Source organism: Dasypus novemcinctus, chromosome 20 (genome assembly GCF_030445035.2).
Source record: "Dasypus novemcinctus isolate mDasNov1 chromosome 20, mDasNov1.1.hap2, whole genome shotgun sequence".
In the NCBI taxonomy this organism is placed as follows: domain Eukaryota; kingdom Metazoa; phylum Chordata; class Mammalia; order Cingulata; family Dasypodidae; genus Dasypus; species Dasypus novemcinctus.
Genome location: NC_080692.1, coordinates 19,269,463 through 19,291,838, shown reverse-complemented (window position 1 = coordinate 19,291,838; position 22,376 = coordinate 19,269,463). Strand labels below are relative to the sequence as shown.

General features: G+C 36.5%; 1 protein-coding gene across 24 annotated transcripts in view; it reads left to right on the top strand.

Annotated features, from left to right (window-relative positions):
* The window catches only part of ERC1 (ELKS/RAB6-interacting/CAST family member 1), a 661,999-nt gene that overhangs the window by 303,829 nt on the left and 335,794 nt on the right, over window positions 1–22,376 (top strand). For all 24 annotated transcript variants that reach the window (XR_011646640.1, XR_011646637.1, XR_011646639.1 and 21 more), the window contains one exon: window positions 15,364–15,499. Coding sequence is in view for 17 of the 24 variants with exons in the window: in XM_058282535.2 (XP_058138518.1) it covers window positions 15,364–15,499 (136 nt within the window). In the remaining 7 variants the exon portion in view is untranslated. The remainder of the gene's footprint in view (window positions 1–15,363; window positions 15,500–22,376) is intronic.

The following is a 22,376-nucleotide window of genomic DNA, read 5'->3' as shown; positions in this document are numbered from 1 at the left end:
AAATGCCCAGGTTTTACTTGGATGCTATTTCAGGCAAGGGGGAACAAGGCAAGAGTAGATGTAAAGAAGGCAAGACCAGGGGCCGGTTCAGCCTTTGTGCTTGCTCTTTATTTTTATTTTTTGCGGCGGCTTGCTCGGTTGGTAGAGGTGGGGTCTGGCTGCGGACGAGGGGTCGGTCCAGCTCTGGACGAGGGGTCAGTCCCGCTTGGGACGAGGGGTCGGTCCGGCAGCAGACGAGGGATCGGTCTCACAAGGGGTTGCGCGGTTCGGCTGACGGGGTCGCCCGGCGAAGCCGGCGACGAAGGGGTCGCCCGGAGAAGCCGGCGACGAAGGGGTCGCCCGGAGAAGCAGGCGACGAAGGGGTCGCCCGGAGAAGCAGGCGACGAACTGGGGACAAGGGAGGCCAGGCCCTTGTCGGGGGCTCTCAGGACTGGAGGGCGCACGGCAGAAGAACTACCGCGGAGACAAGGTAAACACGCAAGTCCACTTTACTGAGGGAGAGGCAACAGTTTTATAGGGGCTGGGGAAGGCTGATTGGTCGAAGCCACGCCCTGTTCTGATTGGTTGCCGGTGAAAGGTCAGTGGGCGGTACTGGACGGGGGAGGGGTGGTGGTTAGGGATTGGCTGTCGCTGTTGCTGGGGGAAGGGGCAGGGTTTTAGGGATTGGTGGCTGCTGTTGCTGGGGTGGAGGGCAGACTGGATTTTTCCGCCCACACCTGGCTATTGCTGCTGTCGGGGGAAGGGAAAAGGGCGGGCTGGATTTTTCCGCCCACACCTGGCTGTTGCTGCTGTCGGGGGAGGGGAAAAGGGCAGACTGGAATTTTCTGCCCTGCGCCTGCGCAGGGAGAAGGAAGAAGAAGGGTGCCGCCCCACAAGGCATCGGGTGGCGCCATCTGGGAGGAGGGGCGGCCGTGGAAGCATGGCTGCCGAGAAGGGGAGACCCGAGGGCACTCTGCGCCCATGCCGAGCTTCCTTCAGGGGTGGCGGTGAGTCCGACCAGCCACCCTATTATGGGGGCAGCGGCTTGGCCTGCCGCGGCTGCTCCCCCGCCAGGCCAGCAAACCACACTTCAGCCTGAGGGGTGACCGCAATTTTTAAAATTTTTTCCTTCTTTATTTCTTTTTTAAATGTTACATTCAAAAAATGTGAGGTCCCCATATACCTCCCACTCCCCCCAACTCACTCCTCCCACATCAACAACCTCTTTCATCATCGTGGCACATTCATTGCATTTGGTGAATACATTTTGGAGCACTGCTGCACCACATGGATAGTGGTTTACTTTGTAGCTTACACTCTCCCCCAGTCCACCCAGTGGACTCTGGTAGGACATACATTCTCCAGCATCTGTCCCTGCAGTACCATCCAGGACAGCTCTAAGTCCTGAAAATGCTCCCATATCATATCTCTTCTTCCCTCTCCATACCCACAGCAGCTACCATATCCATTTTCTCCACATCAATGCTACAGTTTCTTCCCTTACTAATCACAATAGTTCCATAGTAGAATATCAGTAAGTCCACTCTAATCCATACTCTATTCCTTTAGCCTGTGGACCCTGAGATAGTTATGTCCACTCCCCCTTTATATCAAGAGGGGGCTTAGATTCCACATGGATGATGGATGTAATTCTCCTGCTTGCAGTTGTAGACACTCTTGGCTCCCTGGTGTGGTGATTGACCTTCTTCACCTCCCTGTTAGCTGGCCGGGGTAAGTCCAATAAACCAGACAGTAAGAGTTGCACTTCTGCTGAGGCTCAAGTCCTGGCTGTCACATGAACAGTCCAGAGATTCAGGTCTCCTGAGTATACACCAACCCCAGTGCCAACCACAGGTCCGGTAAAAGTAACAGAATGTGTATGTGTAGAAAGGTCATCTCTGAGACCAACTCCATCACACTCAGGAACACAAACTCCAAAGTAGGGCCACTGAACTCCAGAGCCGTCTGTCATGACCATAGAACCTGTGGGTCTCTGTATCCCTCAGGAGAACCAGTACCTGGGCTTCTGTCTACTTTGGCTGTCTCTGGGACCCTGTTAAGGCATGCGTAAGCATTACCCCTCTGGTGACCTCCCGACTCTTTTCGGAGACTCATAGCCATATAGCCATATAAACTCATTTGCCCTTTCCATTTCCCCCTTTTATCCAAAATAATAAAGCAGTTTTAAACACCTGATATTACATGTAGGCTGAAATATTCTGCTGGTCTGAGTTGACGTTTTATTCAAGGTTTTTTTCTAGTTACAGCATCAGGTGGTGCTTGGTAGTAATCCCTTGGTGCCAGGAAGGCTCATCTCTGGGAGTCATGTCCCATGCTGAGGGGAAGTTAATGCATTTACATGCTGAGTTTGACTTAGAGAGTGGCCACATTTGAGCAACATGGAGGCTCTCAGGAGGTAACTCTTAGGCACCCTGCAGCTCTAGGCCTAGTTCATATTTCAGGTGCATAGGCTCACAAGCATAGTCATTGGTATCTAGGGCTCATTGTTGGACCTTCATTCTTTTTGGTCTTTGCCATTGCACTTGGGGGATTGTTGCTGTTCCTTTAGGGACTGTGATAGAGCTCCCCTGGCTAGGATCTCTGTACTCCCTCAGTTGTTGTTTTTAATTGTATCCACTAGGAAAATATCCAAACATTTTTATGTACCCTGGATATATGCCCTGTAGAACTCCCTGCCAACCAGTCAATAACATCCCACACCAGTATTTCTCCCCTGTCATTGTTGAACCTCTCTGTGATCCATAACTTCTTGAAAAGTGAAGCCCAATATATTGCCAGGTTCCATTAATAGTAAAATGGAATATAGTGATGAGTTTAAAGGTTAGATATAGAATACATATTAATTTAGAAAAATTAAGGTAAAAATAAATTGGGGTATCAAAAAATGAAAAAATGCAAAAGCTTTGTTTTTGATGTTTTGCCTAGCAATGATCTTTTTGCATGTTCGTATTATATTTGCTGCAGCTGATGTACAGATATTGAAACAATAGCTTTCAAACATGTTTCCATTTGGGTTTTCATTATGGTTTATATTTTAGACTATACAATTTTCTAAATTTTTAGTTATGTTTTACATTATGATTTATATTTTAGCCTATAGACTTTTTAATTTAACATGTCCTATATCTATCATTGCATGATCTTGTGGAACTCTTCCATTGCCCGACAGTTACACTGATTCCATCTATTCAATACCTCTTTCCCCCTCCCCTCAGGGCCCACAGTGACAATCAATGGGTTAGGGCAGTCGAGTATGTCAAACCCTCAACATTGTTGCAAGTATCTCTGAATATGGTCCTTCACGTAATGAAGATTGATTCTCACTGTGTGCTTGCTTTTTAAACCATTAATTATTCCACCCCTTTGCTAATGACAGGGGAGTAGTCCCAGCTGTTTGCTACTTTGATTGATTACCCACCAACTGAATCCCTGGGAGGGCCCAGTGATAAGACCCCTGTAGAATATCCGGGGCTTCTCTTGGCTTCCTGAGGAAATCTCAGCAACTATCTTCCGGGTACCAATGCTCATGTGGGTTTTTCCTGCCAGGTTCCAGATCAATCTGTTGATTCCCTATTTTACTAGCCTGCGTCATTATGAATTTTTTTTTTTAGCATATTTTCTTTTTTAATTGTCTTTTTTTTAAAGATACACAAATCACAACAAATCTTACATTAAAAAATACAAGAAGTTCCCATATACCCCACCCCCCACTCCCCACTCCTCCCACATCAACAACTTCTTTCATCATTATGAATTTCTAACTTCAAAAAATTGTTAAACTTAACTATTTTGAAAGTCGTAGCAAAAATTGTTGCCTTTCAAATGCTTTTTAAAAAAATTTGGATGTTAAAGGGAAAGGTCTTTGTAATTGGCTTTCCAAGAGAGCTAGAAGTAAGGAATAAATGAATTTGGAAAGTGGTCGTGATTGGCTAGCTTGGATATAATCAAAACAACTCTTATAGAATGTGTTGTGATATGAAATTTCTCACAGGTTGTCTTTATTTGATTTAAAGTGGATTAATTAATATATACTCTACCACCTTGCCTGTAATTAGTTTGTTTTATTGTTACAACTTTAGGGCAAAGTTGAATTGATTCTTCTTTATCATTTTATCTTCCCTTCATTATTGTGCTACTGCATTACTGTAACAGCCATCTAATTGTCTCCTCTTCCCCTCCACCTTTCTGCTTACGATTACCCTTCAGTCGGTTTTCCAGATTCATAAAAATCTGATTATGTCATCTCCCTACATAAAGTCTTAACACATCTAGGATAAATTACTGTTAAAAGAAATCTTTTCATGCAGTTTAGGATCTCACAGCATTATTGAGCAATTAATGAAATTGGATAGCATCCCGTACAGAAAAGTAAAAGGGAGTGCCACCTAGGAAATAGAAAGGGGAAACTTAATTCCTAATAAGAATGCAGAAGCAAGTAAGGAAATTGTCTAAATGGCTGATGTTAAGTCCCATTTTGCTTAGAAGAGTCTTACAGAATGGGGAGCAGATATATGTTGGTTGGTATGGTATATACAATCTGACGTATCTCCACAGCTTTCTCTCCTATACTGAAACTGGTTTATCACCAGGTATTGCTTACCTGCACTTCTGTAAGGTGCTTTCCATTGTTCCATTTTCTTGGAAAGCCCCTGTGGAACAATTGTTTTACTTTCTGGAAAATCCTTTCTCAGAAGGAGGTCCCTCCTAGCAACGTGCAATGCTGTTTTATTTTACTTAACATTACAAGTTCCTTCCTAGCATGCTATAACTATTTGGCTTTTGCTTACCTTTACTTTGCTTTCTCTGTACTCTGCTTCTTCAAATTTAAGCTCTAGATATACTGAACATAATCCTTATTTAATGGCCTTTGTTCATACTGTTCTCTCTGCTTAGTGATCTACCCCTGCCAAATAACATGGACTTACCTCTTAGGAATGTTTAGAGGCACTTTCAGGAAGCTTTTTATGATCACTACCATCACTCCTACCTACAGAGTAGGTCAGATCACTTTCCTGTCCACTCTTATAACACTGTGTATATGCTCTAATTGCTTGGATGCCTGGGAGGTACTTGAGACCCCAGTGTTTGATACATGATAGTGGTACTTAAATATTTTTCTATTTAATGACAGTGAATATGTAAAGAATTTAGTAGATTTTCAGTGCTTCAGACGAACTTTCTCCTGGGCAATGTCTTAAACGTATTTTTTAGTAGGCTGGTAATTCTGGTTAAGTTAGTCTTTTTTCTTATCTTCTTTACCTGTTACCTAGCATTTAGTCTAGTTTACTGGCACATATATGGCTTTGAGGTAATATCCTCCAGATGTAAAATTATTCCCTGACTCTTCTCGCCTAAAACCTTTGGGCTCATAAAGTAATAGTAATGTCTTCCTTTTATTTAGTATTGAAAGCTTACATTGTACTTTCTTACTTACTGTCTAATGTAAAGGAGACAAATTCTGTGGAAGAACTAAGGAAGTTTCATTCTGTCACACTCATCATTTCAAGTGGAGAGAAAATAGTAGCCTTTTCTTTACATTTTTACTGTGGTTTTATATGTATATACATCACAAAATTTCACATTTCAATCATTTTTATGTATACGTTTCAGTGATATTGATTTCACAGTGTTTTGCTACTATCACCACCATCCATTACCAAAACCTGTCATCACCCCAAACATTAGCACCCATGCTAGTGCTTGTTATTTTTCCTTTCCTTTCCTTCCTTCCCCTCTACTCCCCTTGATGTATTCTATTTCTGTAATAATTGCTGCTGGGATTTTGATAGCACTCTGTTAAATATGCATATTGTTTGACAATATCAAGTCTTCCAGTTCATGAACATGGGATGTCTTGCCATTTATTTATGTCTAATTCCTTTTAGCAGTGTTTTGTAATTTTCAGTGTATGTCTTTCACCTCCTTGATTAAATTTATAACTAAATATTTTATTCTTTTATACTATTATAAATAGAATTCTTGTTTAAATTTCCATTTTTGACGGTTCATTACTGGTGTACAGAAGCATAACAGATTTTTGCGTGTTAATCTTATAGCCTATAACTTTGCTGAATTCACTTTAACAGGTTTCTTGTTAATTCTTTGGGATTTTCTATTTATGGGATCATGTCAGATACAATCTCATTTTTTAAATGTATTATGTAAGCCATCTTCATTCAATACTTGGTGTCAGAGTTCTTACCAAAGAAATAATTTTTGTTCACACTTTCTATAGTAGTGAAATTAAAAATATGGTAGTACAGTCAGACAGATCTATCTGGGTTTGAATGCCAGCTCTATGATAACTAAAACTGATATTGAGATAATTTCTCAAATTTTTGATGGCTTTGTTTTTTCTATTAAAATATAAATATATTAAAATATAATATATTATAAAATATAAATATATTAAGACTAATATATGTGTGTGTGTGTATTGTATATGTAGAGAGAGGATATATGTTACCACTTGCCATAAGCTTTATGTATCTCTCTCTTTGGCAAAGCAAAATAGCTAGTAGAAGTGTAGTCTCTGAAAATTGTTTCTTAATCAAAGGCAAGTACATTTTGAAGAAGGAAAACAAGAATAATTCCTCTGTCAATTAAGTTTTTCAGATGCAGAAATTAGGGAAGTATTATTGTTCATGTTTTGGAATGTTTCAAACTAAATTCAAAGCTACATTTAAAAAAAATCATTCTTCTTCAAGCAGGAAAAGAAGAGAGAGGAGAATGATTGATAAATCAAGCCTTGAAATCAGAGTTTTTATTAGTTCCTATTATGATACATAATAGATTTCCTGCTCTCCACCCTCACATGGGTATGAGCAATGAAATTTTAAGAAGAGAGATAAACAAAGATGGAAAAGGAAACAACAATTTCCGAAAGGTTTTGTAAAATATGTTCTACCAACTTGCTTTTCAAAATGTGATCAATAAATTCACAACATCACGTGGGAGCTTTTAAGAACTACAGAATCTTGGTTTACACCAGAACTACTGAATCACATTCTGCATTTTAACCAATACCCAAGTAATATGAGTGCACAAGAAAGTGTAGGAAACGTTTTACTCCATAGCATATCCAGGCCAAGTTCTGCCCCCAGTTTACTTCACTATTTCTTCCTCATCCTTCTGTCTCTTACAATCCAAACTCACACTTAAGTAAATCTGTCTGTTAGATCAAAGCCACTATTGACATTCCTAGCTCCATTACAACTTTAACTGAATGTATCTATAATATCTTAATTTGCTCCTCATAGTAGAGGTACTTAGGTGCATGTCTTCTTATGTCTATAAAAATGCCTTCCTATGGTTCAAGGTCCATGCTAACAGGTCCACCAAAAACATGGCTATGAGGAAAATACAGCTGTGAACTTAATTCAGTTGAATTCATGTACAGTGGCAGTCTGAGATAATTTTTAGAAATCTGTACCAAGCCAGTAAGTCCTTTTCTTTCTTTGAGCATATTCAGGAATAGTATAGATTTACTAACATTTAAGTTTACTTATGGACTCAACATTTAAGTCAACTTATATATTGGTCTCTTTTTAAGGGAAAGGAAGGAGATTTCACAGACTTATGTCTAGGAATATTTGTTCTTAAATATGCATTTAAGTAAACCTACAAATTCTCTAATAAAAAATCTGTGTATATACGTTCATATGCTAGTAATATTGCATTGCATTCTACAGCATGTAACAAAATGGTGTTAATTATGTACCCTTCCCATCTTTTTCCTTTCTCAAGAAATGGTATTGGAAGGGACATCAGTGAGGCAGGAACATCATTGTGTGCATTCGTTCCCCCTAGTTAATTCCTGAATTCAGAACTCTATATGCATGTATGCTTGAGTGTGGAATGGGAAAGAGATAACAGAAAGTAGGTTAATTTTAATCCTTGCACAGTTTTATATACTTTTCTTAATTGCTTTGTATATAAAATAATTTATATTTAGTTATCCTTTAGTCTACAGAGTGAAAAAATAAATATTGTAGCTGGAAAACTAAGGAAAAGAAAGGAAATTGAAAATCTGTGAAGATAAAATAGATTAGGAATTGGAAAATTAAAGACCATAAATATAAGGAAACACCAAATGTATCGTCCTGGATTCCCTTCCATTTGGTTGCATGTGGGCGAAGACATTCTTTAGAGATGCAACCATATATCATTTTAAATAACATAACTTTTTTAAAAATTCAGGGAAGTGGATGTGGCTCAAATGATAGAGCATCTGCCTGGGTTCAAAGCCAGGGCCTCCTGACCCACGGGATGAGCTGGCCCACACACAGTGCTGATGTCCGCCAAGAGTTCTGTGCCACACAGGGGTGTCCCCCGTGTAAGGGAGCCCTACATGCAAGGAGTGTGCCCCCATAAGTAGAGCTGCCCCACGCAAAAAAAGTGCAGCCTGCCCAGGGGGGCGTCACACACACGGAGAGCTGACACAGCAAAATGACACAACAAAAAGAGACACAGATTCCTGGTGCTGCTGACAAGAATGCAAGCAGACACAAAATACATAGTGAATGGATACACAGAGCAGACAATGGGGAGTGGGGGGCGGGGGAAGGGGAGAGAAATTATAAATAAACAAATCTTTTCTAAAAATTCAAATATTTTATGTCTAATGTAGAAAATTTAGAAACTATATAAAAGTATTAAGAGGGAAAAAATACCTTCTGCATTTTTCATTTAAATTTTTTATCTTTATCGCACATGTGCACACACACATACACACTTATATCTGGGATCATGCTCTATATTCATCTTGATAGCCTTGCATTTCCCTTAGCATTTGATCATATAACTTTTGCAGTTGAAGGAGGAAACCCTTTAAGCTTTTGGTTGTTTTTTTTTTTTTAAGGTTTATTATTAAAAAAAAAAAAGTTATTTCCCCATGATGACTCTCTCATCTGTCTACTCATTGTTTGCTGGCTGTGTCTGCTTGTCTTCTCTAGGAGGCATCAGAAAGGGAACCCAAGACCTCCCATGTGGGAGGCAAGTACCCAACCACCTGAGCCACATCCGCTCCCTGCTGGTTTCATCTCGTTGTGGCATCTGCTTGTTACAGTGGTTGCGGTGGTCACAACATCTGCTGGTTGTGGCATCTCCTGGTTGTGGTGGTTGTGACATCTGCTGTTTGCAGTGTCTGCTGGTTGCAATGGTTGCAGCATCTGCTGATTGTGGCAGCTGAAGCAGTTGTGGCATCTGCTCATTGTGGCGTCTGTTTGTCTTCTTTAGGAGGTGCTGGGAACCGAACCTGGGGCTTCCCATGTTTAAGGCGGGTGCCAAACTGCTTGAGCCACACCTGCTCCCACCTTTAAGTTTTTTGGTCAACATTTTGAAGATCAAAATAAATATTTTTATTACTTTAATTACTATTATAAAAATAAAAAGACATAAGTGAGATCATGGTCAGTATAGAATGAGGGCAACATTTTGTTTTTATTTAGTTTTCTGAAACACAACTAAAAACACTCTTGACCTAAGTTCTGTGACTTGAGGGTAATGTTAGGATTAAAAAACAACAACACTCTCAGAGTATAATTGGTTTTGATTCAATCAAAAGTTTGACCTATAATATCTGCCTTCTGACCGAAAAAAAGTCAAGTGGCTTTAATTCCATGTGTCATAATGCCCCAGATAACTAGTGTGTGCTGTAGGCATCAGTGGTTGTCAGCACCATCTGGCACAGTTACAAAGGAAAAGGAATTCATGCAACTTTTTTTCCCCTCTTAAAACAGCAAAAATCTTTTATATCTGCTAAGCCAATTTTATGAAGAATTTAAGTTTGAGAAAGCAGTTTGGTTTATGGATAAGATTTTATCCATTTCTTTGTCTTTTCTAATGCAAAGACCCTGGTTTCTTTTTTTCCATTAGTTGAGATGATTGATATCAGATTAATAAAAATAGGAACATTAACACAGGAAATTATGATTGAGGAGAAACAAATATAAGCATCAATTTCCTTTTATATATTCTAATGGTAGTTGGTTTTATTGTATTCTCTGTGGCAGAATCCTGTAGATATCCAAGGTAATAGAAAGTTGAGATCTGAAATGTGAATTTTGAATAGTTTATCAGTGTGCATTTTCATCAATGAATGGATTATTTTCTTACCATCTATGAAATTAATTACTCTTTGATTTTGAATAATTTCTTTTAATTAAAATTATATATTTAAGCATTTAGAAATTATGAATCTTTTCCTTTTTTCTTTTTGCCTATAGATAGATTCACATCCAAACAACACAAAATAGAACGTGTATTTTCAAAACCTTAAAAAGGAGTATTCCATAGTTTTGTTTTTGATAGTATGGTAAACTATGTATTCTGAAAAGCCTTCCTGACTGACACAAAATAATAAACATGCCAGATGATTTTTCTTTAATTTTATAAGTGTACAGTTTAATGGGAAGGAAGCAAAGAAGTCCATTGATACAAAAATCGATCAAAATATAAAATAAAGTTTATCTCATGAAAAAAATTGTTAAAAATTTATGTAAAAACTGTTAATAATTTAAAGCATGAAGAACAAATGATAGTCTCAATAAATGCCAAAAGAGCAAAAAGTATTCTATAAGTTCAGCATTTACTCATTTGTGATTTGAACAACAGTAACTTTTGGCAGACAAGGAATAAATAACAGATTTCTACAAAGAATAAAACAAAACAAACCTACAGCAAATATACTCAGTGGTGAAATGTGAAAAGCATTTCCTTGGAGAATTAGGAGAAAAACAAAGCTACCCAGTTTCAATAGTGTTTTGTTTTCCAAAGATTTATTTATTTGTTCCTACCCCTTGTTAGTTTTGCACTCGTTGTTTGCTCTCTGTGTCCGTTTGCTGTGTGTTTTTCTTTGTCTGCTTGTCTTTTCTTCAGGTGGTACCGGGAACCAATCCTGGGACATTCTGGAGTGGGAGAGAGGTGCTTAATCTCTTGTGCCACTTCAGCTCCCTGGTCTGCTGCATCTCTTATTGTATCTCCTCTGTGTCTCTTTTTGTTACATCTTCTTGCTGCATCAGCTCTTGGCATGGGCCAGCACTGCGCAGGCCAGCACTCACTGCACAGGCTAGCACTTGAGAGGGCCAGCTCTCCACTTGAGCCATGCTACACAGGCCAGCTTTCCTTCACCTGGAAGCCCCAGAAATCAAACCCTGGAACCCCTGTATGGTAGATGAGAGCCCAGTCTCTTGAGCCACATCTGCTTCCCATCAATACATTTTTCATTATGGTTCTGGAAGTCCCAGCAAATTCAATAAGGCAATAACAAAGAGAGTGTAAAGATTGAAAATAAAATCATTATATATGTGTTATATAATTGTCTTCATAGAAAACCCAATAGAATTCACAGAAAAATTGTTAGAATTAACAGGATCTTTCACCAATTTTACCAGATATAAAATTCATGCACAAAAAATCAAGTGTATGTCAAAATGCCAGCAAAAAACTTAGAAAAATGTAATTTCAAAAAACATTATCATTACAGAAAGCACAATAATGATTGTCAAGTGATAGAGGGAGGTGTGATAGGATGGGACTGCTTAATAAGTGTAACATTTCCTTTTCTGATGGGTGAGAATATTGTAAAAAATTTGAATATATTAAATGACTGTATTGCACACTTTAAAATGGTCAGTTTTATATCATGTGAATTCCACCTCAATTAAAAAAAAAAGATACTGAATTAATTTATTCAGGAAAAGTTCATTGGTACCTTTAGCCTGTATTAGTCAGCCAAAAGGGGTGCTGATAAAAAGCACGAGAAGACTGTTAGCTTTCATAAAGAGTATTTATTTGGAGTAAAAGCTTGCAATTACAATGCCCTAAAGAGTTCAGCTCAAGGTTAGTTCCTCACTGAAGTGTGTTGCCACATGTTGAAGCAAGACAGCGGGCATCTGCGCAAATTCAGCCTTCCTCTTTCCTCTTAAGGAATTCAGCCTTCCCTCTTTCCTCTGGGTCCTTGAACCCAGCTCCTTCCTATCTAAGCTGAAGGCTGTAGGGCTCTTTTCTTTCCAAGCCTGTTCAGCTGCTCTGGGCTCTGGGCTCTGGGCTCTTCAGCTGCAAACTATCAGGTGAATGGTTCATCTCTCTTCCCAGGGTCTCTGCTGTGTCTGTGGAGCAGTCTCCATAGACTTGATTGTCTTGATTGTCTTGATTGTTCTTGATTGTCTTGATTGTTCTTGATTGTCTGTTTATATAGCCCACCTAGGGGGCAGGGACTCAACCCTTCATGCCCTAATGCAATGGTCAAATCTAAGTCCTAATCTTGATTTAATCGAGTAAATGTAAAGCCTTTGAATTTAAATCAAAGGGTATCATACCCAGAGGAACAGACCAGTTTACAAACATAATCTATATCTCTTTTTGGAATTCATACATAATATCAAACTGCCACAGAGCCATTAAATGAAAAGTTGCTGAAAGGGGAACTTTACACAGAAGAGAAAAGGTTGTGTTAGTACTGTAACTCACTGATGAATGTTGCCTCACCCAGAGTGGGAAAATCAGACTTTATGTGCTTTCTGATGTGAGTCAATGTGAAGTGTAACACCATTCATTTAATAGTCTTGCCTGAAAAGTTTAAACTAAATATAATCAGTCTTTAAAAATAACTTTCATCAAAAAAAGCAAGAAGAAAAAGAAGAAAAATAAAGTAAAACCAGGAGATAGAGGAACAAGTTAAATGACATAACAAGGAAGTAAACAGATAAACCTGAATGTGGATCTTTTTTTTTTTTTAAATGACTCAATCAAAGAGGTGATGAGGTACTTCTCTAAATTAGTAGAGCCCTCAGGGATCTAATGAAACCATATGTGGACCTGTTTTGGATTCTGATTCAGACAGGATGATTGTAAAAAAGTTTATTTGAGACAACTAGTGAAATTTGAATATAGACTAGATATCAGATGCTACTAAGGAATTATTGTTAGTATTGTTAAGAATAGTATTTGCATTGTTAAATAAAAAGCACATTTTAGGGGGGAGATGTGTAGTGTATAATGATATCATGTCTGCAGTTTACAATGACATTGAAACATAAGGTGCATAGGAATAAATATCATAAAATCAATGCAAGTCTTTTATGGAGAAAATTATATCACTTTGTTGAAAGTCTTTTCAGGAGACCTAATTAAATGGAAAGATATACTGTGATAATGAATTGAAAGATTCAATAGCATGGAGGTGTCAGTTCTACCCAAATTGGTACATAGATTCAGTGCAGTTCCAGTCAAAATCCAAAAAGGTGGTTGTTGAGTTTTTGTTGCTTTTGTTGTTTTGGTGGAACTTGTCAGGCTGGTTCTGAAATTTATATGAGAATTGTAAAGGGCCAAGAATAGCTAAAATAGGCCTGAAGAAGAACAAGGTAGGCAGGCTTGTCTTAACTAGACAATTAGACCTCTCAAAAAGGTTAGTAACTGAGATAGTATGGGTATGGCATAGAAATAGACAAACTTACCCGTGAAATCGGGTAGAGAGCCACAAAACAGGCATATGTATAGAAACATTATATATGACAAAAGTAGCAATGTGGGACATTTAGATATGATTATATGTAAAAAATGAAATTTTATTCTTATAGTCAAAAAATGAAATTATTTCTTTACCTTACACCATGCATTAGGTCAGTTTCAGCAGATTAATGACTTCAGTGTGAAAGACTAAATTATAAAACATTTAAAATATCTTTATGAACTTGGGATGGGGTAAGAGTTTATAGAAAAGTCATGCAATTGCATACCATAGAGAAGATTGGTATATCTGAAAAATTTTTTAATTCTATAAATGAATAGCTACCATGAAGCAAAGAAATAATTTACATATTAAAAGAAAATATTTGCATATAACAGATGAAAGAGTATTATTGAGAATATGTAAATAATATTTTTAAGTTAATAAGAAAAAGATATCCTAATTGAAAAACAGACAAAAGACACAAATAATTGTTTCACAGAAGTGAAAACAGGAATTGACAAATACAATATGAAAAACTATTCAGCCTCAATAGTCAGGAGTTGCATTTTAAAACTATAAGATAGTATTTTATATCTACCAGATTGGCAAAATTAAGAAGGTCTGATAGTAACACTTAAGTGTTAGTAAAGATGTGGAGAAAGTAATGGACACTAGTTATGTACTACTTGTGAGAATGTAAATCATACAACTTTTTGAAAAATAATTACTAATGTTGAATATTTTTCTACTGTATGGCCTAGTAATTCAGTTTTTAGACCTACAGCCTGGAGAAACTCTTATAAAGGTTTATCAGGATGTACCTAGCACCATTGTTAGTAATAGCAAGAAAAGGAAAACAACACAAATGCCCATCATCTTGGGAATGTGTTAAAACATTTGCCATATATTATGCTACACCACAGTGAAAATGGTACACTGTGAGCAGACTAAAAGCCACAACACTACACTCACTGACCAGTATGGAAGGAAAGAATCAACTTTATACATAAAGTTCAGAAACATGCAAAACTTAATGAAGGGGATTCCTCTCTATAAAAAACTATAATAAAAGCAAGGGGACTTTTTTTAAACATAAAATTCAAGGTAGAGGGGAATGGATGTGGCTCAAGTGTTGAGCACCTGCTTACCACATGTGAGGTACCGGGTTTAGTTCCTGCTGCCTCCTAAACAACAACAACAAAAATAAACAAATAGCAAACAAACAAAAAAACCAACTCAGGGGAGCTGATGTGGCTCAGTGGATGAAAATTTGGCTTCCCACATACGAGGTCCTCGGTTCAATCCCCAGCCATGGTACCTAAAAAAAAAAATTATCAAGGTAGACGCTTCTCAGTAGGTGGACAGTTCCCCAGTAGGATAGGGAGAGTTACCTAGGGAACTACAGAAGTGGCCATAATGACCTATTTCTTAAGCTTGTTCCCAGATCTTTTTATCATTATTGTTCTTTTTATCTACATATACATCATATATAGCTTTTTGAATGTTTGAAATATTTAATAATAATAAAGTTGTATTACAAACCTTTCATAATCAGCTATTCTAATATTTCATAGCATTGATGCCAGAAGACTGTTCCTATATTTCCAACATACATCTCTGAATTGGTTTCTTCTTTCTGTCATTTTAAAGTAACCCATGGTTTTCTTGTTTATAATTTCACTGAGCTTAATAAAGGACATGCTGAAATACATGTTCTTTAGAGGAAAACTGAAATATCATTGTGAACAATTTGCTATCATTTGTAGGAAGGAATTTTAAAGATGATTTGCAGCAGAAATGCGTTGTTAGCTTTTAGTGCTTCTATGGTGTCATTGGTGTAAGTCTGCAAATAAATATGTTCTTTTCTATGAGTACATATGAAAAACTTGATTTTTCCCCCCTATCAATAGGCAAGTGAAAGACCAGAATAAGAAGGTAGCAAATCTGAAGCACAAGGAACAGGTGGAAAAAAAGAAGAGTGCACAGATGCTAGAGGAGGCTCGGCGGAGGGAGGACAATCTCAATGACAGTTCTCAACAACTACAGGTTAGAATATGAGAATCTGAAAGGATCAGACAAAGAGATTTGATCCATAATTGCATGTTGCTTTTCTCTTCATCTTTGTCCTCCTCTTTTTTCTCTTCCTAACCCTGCTTGCTGCCTTCCTCCCAGACCAACTGTTTAGCAGTAAAGGAATGACTTTAAATAGAAAAGGCAAGTTTTATTCCACAGCTTTGTGTGAGGATGCTTCTGCATAGGAGAAAGTTCATCTTGCTTCAAGTTGATCACACTTAATCGGTAAGTTTTATGACAGAGTGGGTTCTGCTGAGCTTCAGGGTGTTTGCCAATCCCATTCATTAATATGTATTGTTATCTTTGTATGTCTTTCTTCTTTTTTACATTCTTTCTTTCTTTTTTCCTTCCACCCTTCTTTCCTCCCACTATCTCGCCTTCCTTTCTTCTTTAAAAACATTCCATTTAGAGAGAATATTTCATGATAATATAAGTCATCTAAACTATATATTTTCTCTTCATGAAGGAATGAGAATTGATATATAAATGTAATTATTCACAGATAAGGTTAAACAGGACCACTATATGATAAGAGCCAATTAGGTCCCCAGGGGTAATTTAAACTAGGCCCTACTCTAACCCTTACAACAATCCAATGAGTAGTATTGTTCACATTTTGCAGATGAGGAAATATGCTAGAGACATTGAATGACTTACCCAAATCCATATGACTTTCTACGTGGCTAAGCCATGATTTTAACTGAGACTTTATGGATCTGTCGTCTGTTCTCTTCCTTTATGATAAAGGCTTAGTTTTTAAAGACAATACCGCAATGAATGTCCCATGATGATGGAGGAGGTTGTTGTTATGGGAAGAGTGTGGTGAGGGGAGTGGGGGGTATATGGGGACCTCGTTTTTTGAATGTAACATTAAAAAAAAAATAAAGACATAGCTCATAAAAATAAAAAAAATAAAGACAATACTATAAACTTGCTGGAATCTTCTGATATTCCTGCTAAGGCAATGCTAAATTGTTTTTCTCTCATTAAAACTTCTAATTGGATGTGCTATAGTGCATGTACCACAATTGCATAATCATTGGAGAGAGATGGAGGAGTTGCTATGCAGATGCCATTTTTTAAGCTTTACAACAAATTCCTTTCAGACATGAAGACCCTGCTTTTTAATTTCTTTTTTTAAATTATCATTTTTATTACTTTTTCTGATTATAAAAGACATAGTTCTTAAAGACAGTTTAAATTCTTCAAATGAATGAACTTTTGGTAAAAAGCAGAATACATAATTTTCCCACAGCCTTTGTAAACAGTGTTGGCAAGGGCTGGATAAGGATAGAGTTATTGAGGAGTGACTGGTAAGGGGTGTGGAGTTTTTCTTTTTGGAGTAATGAAATTGTTCTAAAAATTTTTATGGTGATGAATACACAACACTGAGTATACTAAAAGCCATTGATTGTACATTTTGATGGAGTGTATGGTTTGTGAATATATCTCAGTAAAACTGCTTTAAAAAAAAAGCACCTATTATAGAGGGAAAAAAGTTGGTAATTTTCTCTTCCTTCCACTTCCCCTCACCCCCCTGCTAGTCTGATGGGTGAAAAATATTTCATTTTCTTAAAAAATATATATTTCTCTATTACCAGTGAGTGTGAGTACATTTTCATGTCCGGAATTTTCAATTGTTTGCTTATGTAATTCAAGTCTCTCTCTCTTCAATGGCAACTTTTTTCCATGGGTTTTTTGCTTAGCTTGTCCCCATTTTGAGTGTACATAAATGTTTACCTATAAATAATTCTAAGTAATGTGCTTCCATTTTTACCTTTACTTTTAAAAATCCATCTAGAACTTATTTTAGAATATTATGTGCAGTAAGGATATTATTTTTCCTTTCTAGCTAACAATTTCACTATAATTTTTATAGGAAATTATTTCATGGTTCACAAGTTTGAATTAACATCTTTATAGTGTATGGAATTGTTTATTTTATTTTATTTTTTAAAGATTTATTTATTTATTTAATTCCCCCCCTCCCCCGGTTGTCTGTTCTCTGTGTCTATTTGCTGCGTCTTGTTTCTTTGTCCGCTTCTGTTGTCCTCAGCGGCATGGGAAGTGTGGGCGGCGCCATTCCTGGACAAGCTGCACTTTCTTTCGTGCTGGGCAGCTTCTCCTTATGGGGCGCACTCCTTGTGCATGGGGCTCCCCTACGTGGGGGACACCCCTGCGTGGCAGGGCACTCCTTGCACGCATCAGCACTGCCCATGGGCCAGCTCCACACGGGTCAAGGAGGCCCAGGGTTTGAACCGCGGACCTCCCATGTGGTGGACGGACACCCTAACCACTGAGCCAAGTCCGTTTCCCCGAAATTGTTTAATAATTAGACTATATCTAAGATTTCAATTCCATACTACTTCATGCCCTAGGACCACGTTGTTTTTTGGGTTTTTTGTTTTGTTTTGTTTTGTTTTGTTTTGTTTTGTTTTGTTTTGAGGAGGTACCAGGTATTGAACCCAGGACCTTGTATGTCCAAAGCTGGTGCTCAGCCCCTGAGCTACACCCTCCCTTATATTGTTTTTTAATTATAGAAAATATTTTATTTTATGGTAAGCCAAGCCCTTCTTTATGTTAGCTCCTTCACTGTTTCATTTGTCTCCTCTTTCTGCCTGATTAAACATGCTTTCTATTACCAGTTTGTCTTTGTCAACCAAAAGGTATGCTTCTAATCTTCTATCAGTTGTTATGACAGTACCCTTTCAAAGATGTTTTCATATATAATCTCTTGTTTTCTCTTTATATAAATGACAGACAAGTAATACAGCTTTTATTATTTATATTTTACATATAAAGAAAACTTATTTGGAATTTAAGTAAGTGGCCTTTCCAAGGTGTCTCAGTTAAGTGATCCATATTAGAGTTATGAAAAATACTGCCTGATGGCCATATGCCTTTCAGGGATTAACTGTATTTCAGGGAAATAAAGTAATTAATGATGGTGAATTCTTTTTTATCAAAGAATTCCAGTTAACAAATATGGAAAGAATTATAGAATTCAGAAAATTAACATTTGTAATCACTAAATAAACAATGGAGTTAGGCAACGGTCATCAATGGCTACTCAAATGAAATGTTGATGGGGACTCATAATGGATGGAACAGTTTGATACCACCCCAACCACCTGTTAAATCTTTCAATCTCTTGAAAAATAGATACACTATTTGAGCTTCCTGCTGTGATGCATTGGGGCGAACACAACACATGTCAAAAGAGTCCAATTTAGATCTGATCAAAAAGTTTAAATAAAGTATCTGAGATAAAGGGATATGTCACTTATCCTGGAAATGATATCGGCCAAGCCCAGATAATGGGTAATTCTATATGATAAAAGACTTGATTTTTTCAGCTAATATATGGCAAGGGAGGAAAAGAAATATGATGGGTATTAGAGATAATTTTTAAATTATGAAACATATAATTTCAAGCAGATCCAGTGTTTAGAGCTCATTAGATCCTTACTTGAATTGACCAAGTATAAAAAGACATTTTATATGTCAGTGGAGAATGTGAACATGTAACAGGATATCAAATGTTAAGAATGTTTTAATATTTTAAATGTATTATTGTAAATAATTAGAGGTACATACTAAATCATAACTTGTCTGGGTTTATTTTATAAATTCCAGTGATAGTGGCATAGGGCACAGAATTAATGAAAATAGTAGTGGTTATTTTTGTAGGAGGTACTGGATATTGAACCCAGGACCTTGTACATGGGAAGCAGGCACTCAACCACGGAGCTACATTGGCTCTTGCCATTTTTTAATAATTATTGAAGCTGAGCAATGATGGCATGGAATTCATTATAATGTCCTCCTCTATACATTTTTTTATGTTTGAAAATTTCCCAAATAAAATCTGAAAAACAAAGATATTTAACCTTTTGAATCTGTTTTCATGTATCAAAAAGAAGTTATAAGACAGTAAGACTACATGGACTTTTGTGTATCTTTCAACCTAAATTCATCTATTTAAACATATTTACATAGCATTGAAATGGAGTACTTTATTGTAGCCTGGTTTCTTAGTCACACTTGTAATTTGTGTTTTACCTCCATTCCTTGAGAATTTTTTTAATACTCTTCAAGTAACATTTTATATCATACTTTAGTTTTTCTTGGATTTGGTTTCTCCTTTTTTTTTTTTTAAACTCAGGTCATGTGCCATTGCTTAGTGTACTAGGAAAATGAATCTATAAAATTGCTTACTTCTTTCCAAATTTTGCTCTAAACTTGAGTTTTACTCATTTGTAACAATAACATATACACTATTTAGCATTTTGCTTTTTAAATGCTTAGCATTATCCTTTTAAACAATTCCATGAATTGTATTCTTCATGATGTGGTGTATACTTATTGTGTCCAATTTAATCCAAAGTTCCTTAGCTGTATAGAAGTTCCTTTTTTGTTGGACATTTTGTTTATTCCCAGTTTTCACTCAAATTTTTTCCCCATTTGGGGGATTTCCTTTCGGCATTTCTCAAAGCAAAATTATTAGGTCAAAGTAAATGAAGTGCTGTAGCCTTTCCCAAATTTCTATCCCGAAGGGCTAAGCCAGTAATATGTTAGCAACCATTATTCTCCATAGCCATTTTGAGTCTATCTAGTTTTTGTAATTTTATATATACAAAATAGCATCTTCTTGTCGTTATGTTTGTTTAATGAAGCTGTGTGTTTTTTCCAGATAATAATTTATCAGAAATTTCCCAAATATCAGAAAATACCCACTGTAAGCAAATTTACTGATATTTGCTATCTGTCAAAGGATATATGCATAATATTATATCTACTTTGAATAGACATGTGTTATGTAAGTTTAGTAATAATGATTGCCATATATATTTTTTCTCATTCAATTATTTTCCTATTGATATTGATTTTTTTTTGATTTTGCATGAATTATTTTTGTTTAATTTTTTAAAAAATTATTTATTTTAAAGAAACTTTAGATTACATAAATGTTATATAAAAAATATAGGGGATTCCCATATGTCCTTCGTTAGTGTGGTACATTTGTTACAATTGATGAACATATATTGAAGCATTGTCACTATCCATTGATTATAGTTTACTTTATACTTTACACTTTGTCCCACACAATTTTGTAAGTTATCACAAAATATTTAATGGGCCCTATCCATGCAGGACAATTCCAAAGTCCTAAAAATGCCCCATATTACACCATTTTTCCCTCTCCCCTCAGAACTGTCAGTGGCCACTGCCTCCACATCAATGATAAAAGTTCTTCCATTGCTAGAATAATAATAAGTCTGTAGTAGAATAATAGTAAGTCTACTTTAACCCATTGTTCATTCTTCATTCCCCAGTCTTGAGGATTTGGGGATGGTGATGCCCCCTCTGCCTCTAATTGACAGGGGCTTGGATCCCGTAGGGGTAGATGGATGGAACTGTCTTGCTTACAGTTATAGACTTTCTCTGTTCCTTGGGATGGACATTGTCCACCATGATCACCTTGTTAGTTGTCCTGGGTGAGTCCAATGAACTGGCGAGTAGGTGTTGTAATTCCGCTAGATTCAGGGCCCAACTAGTGCATGGATGGACCAAAGAGTAAAGTCTCTTGGAAATAACGTCTATCAAGTATAGTACTAACTATAGTTCAAATAGAAGGGGCAGAAGAACCATGTGTAGGGAAACCATAAATGAGTCCAACTCTGTCACACTGGGGAGCATAAGTTCCAAGTTGATACTGATTACTTATGGGGAAGGTTCTATAAACATTTTTTAAAAAACAAAACTTCTAATTTGCCTGCCTTGTCCTTTCATGGCTATTTTTTCATTTATCTCCCATCTATAACAGGGTTAAATATATTAGTTTCTTCTAGCTGTTTCAGTATGCGTGTATGTATGTGTTTATTCTAAGTATTTATCTCATTGATCTATATGGAATTTATTTTGATGTATCTTATAAGACATAAAATATTATTTCTTTATACTGACACCCAGTTCTCCTAAGTAACATTTAGTAAATTGGGATTTTTTTTGAAAAATATTTTTCTTTCTAGCTAATCATATGCTAAATATTATGGAAATTTCCACTCAGTTTTAGATTATGTTTTATTCCAGTTCTATACAGTATGCTGTGTTATTTGCGATATATTTGCAAAGTTAGTAGGTCATCTCTACCATTGTTATCTTTATCTCAAAACTTTTTTTCCCTAGGTAAATTTCAGTTTGTCAATAACTTATCTTTTGTGGTGCTTTAATTATGTTATCATGCTAGTAATTCTTAAAAATTATCACCTGTATTCAGTGCACTCTAGCCATGAACTAAATTTATTTTTCTTTTTGTTTGTATCTTCATTTATTCTTTTTTTTTAAAAAAAGATTTATTTTTTATTTATTTCCCCTTCCCCCCTTCATTTATTCTTTACTATGCTAAAAATTATAGTTATGTCTGTCAGGAATAAAAATGTTTCCTTAATAAATTTTACATCCAGATTACATTAATAGTTATTAATTATTACTAAGTTTATTTTAATATCCTTACATCCAAAAAAGATTTCTGATAAATTATGGAGAAAATTAAATGAAGCTCCAAATTATAAAAAGGGTGAAAAAATTATTAATGAATGAACTTCACTATATTCAGCTCCATAATGAAGTTAATACTTATTGTTTCTCTATATCAAAACTAGTAAGGCAAATTCCTTACAAATTCTTTTGAGTTCTTGACTCAAAAGTATGTGAAGATTATACCCATACAACCCAGAGGGTAAAGTCAGTGATTGTCAGTGTGATTGCAGAGTTGTGCTTTCATCAGCACAATTTTTGAACATTTTCATTGTTCCAGAAAGAAAAACCCCATGCCCTTATCACCTCC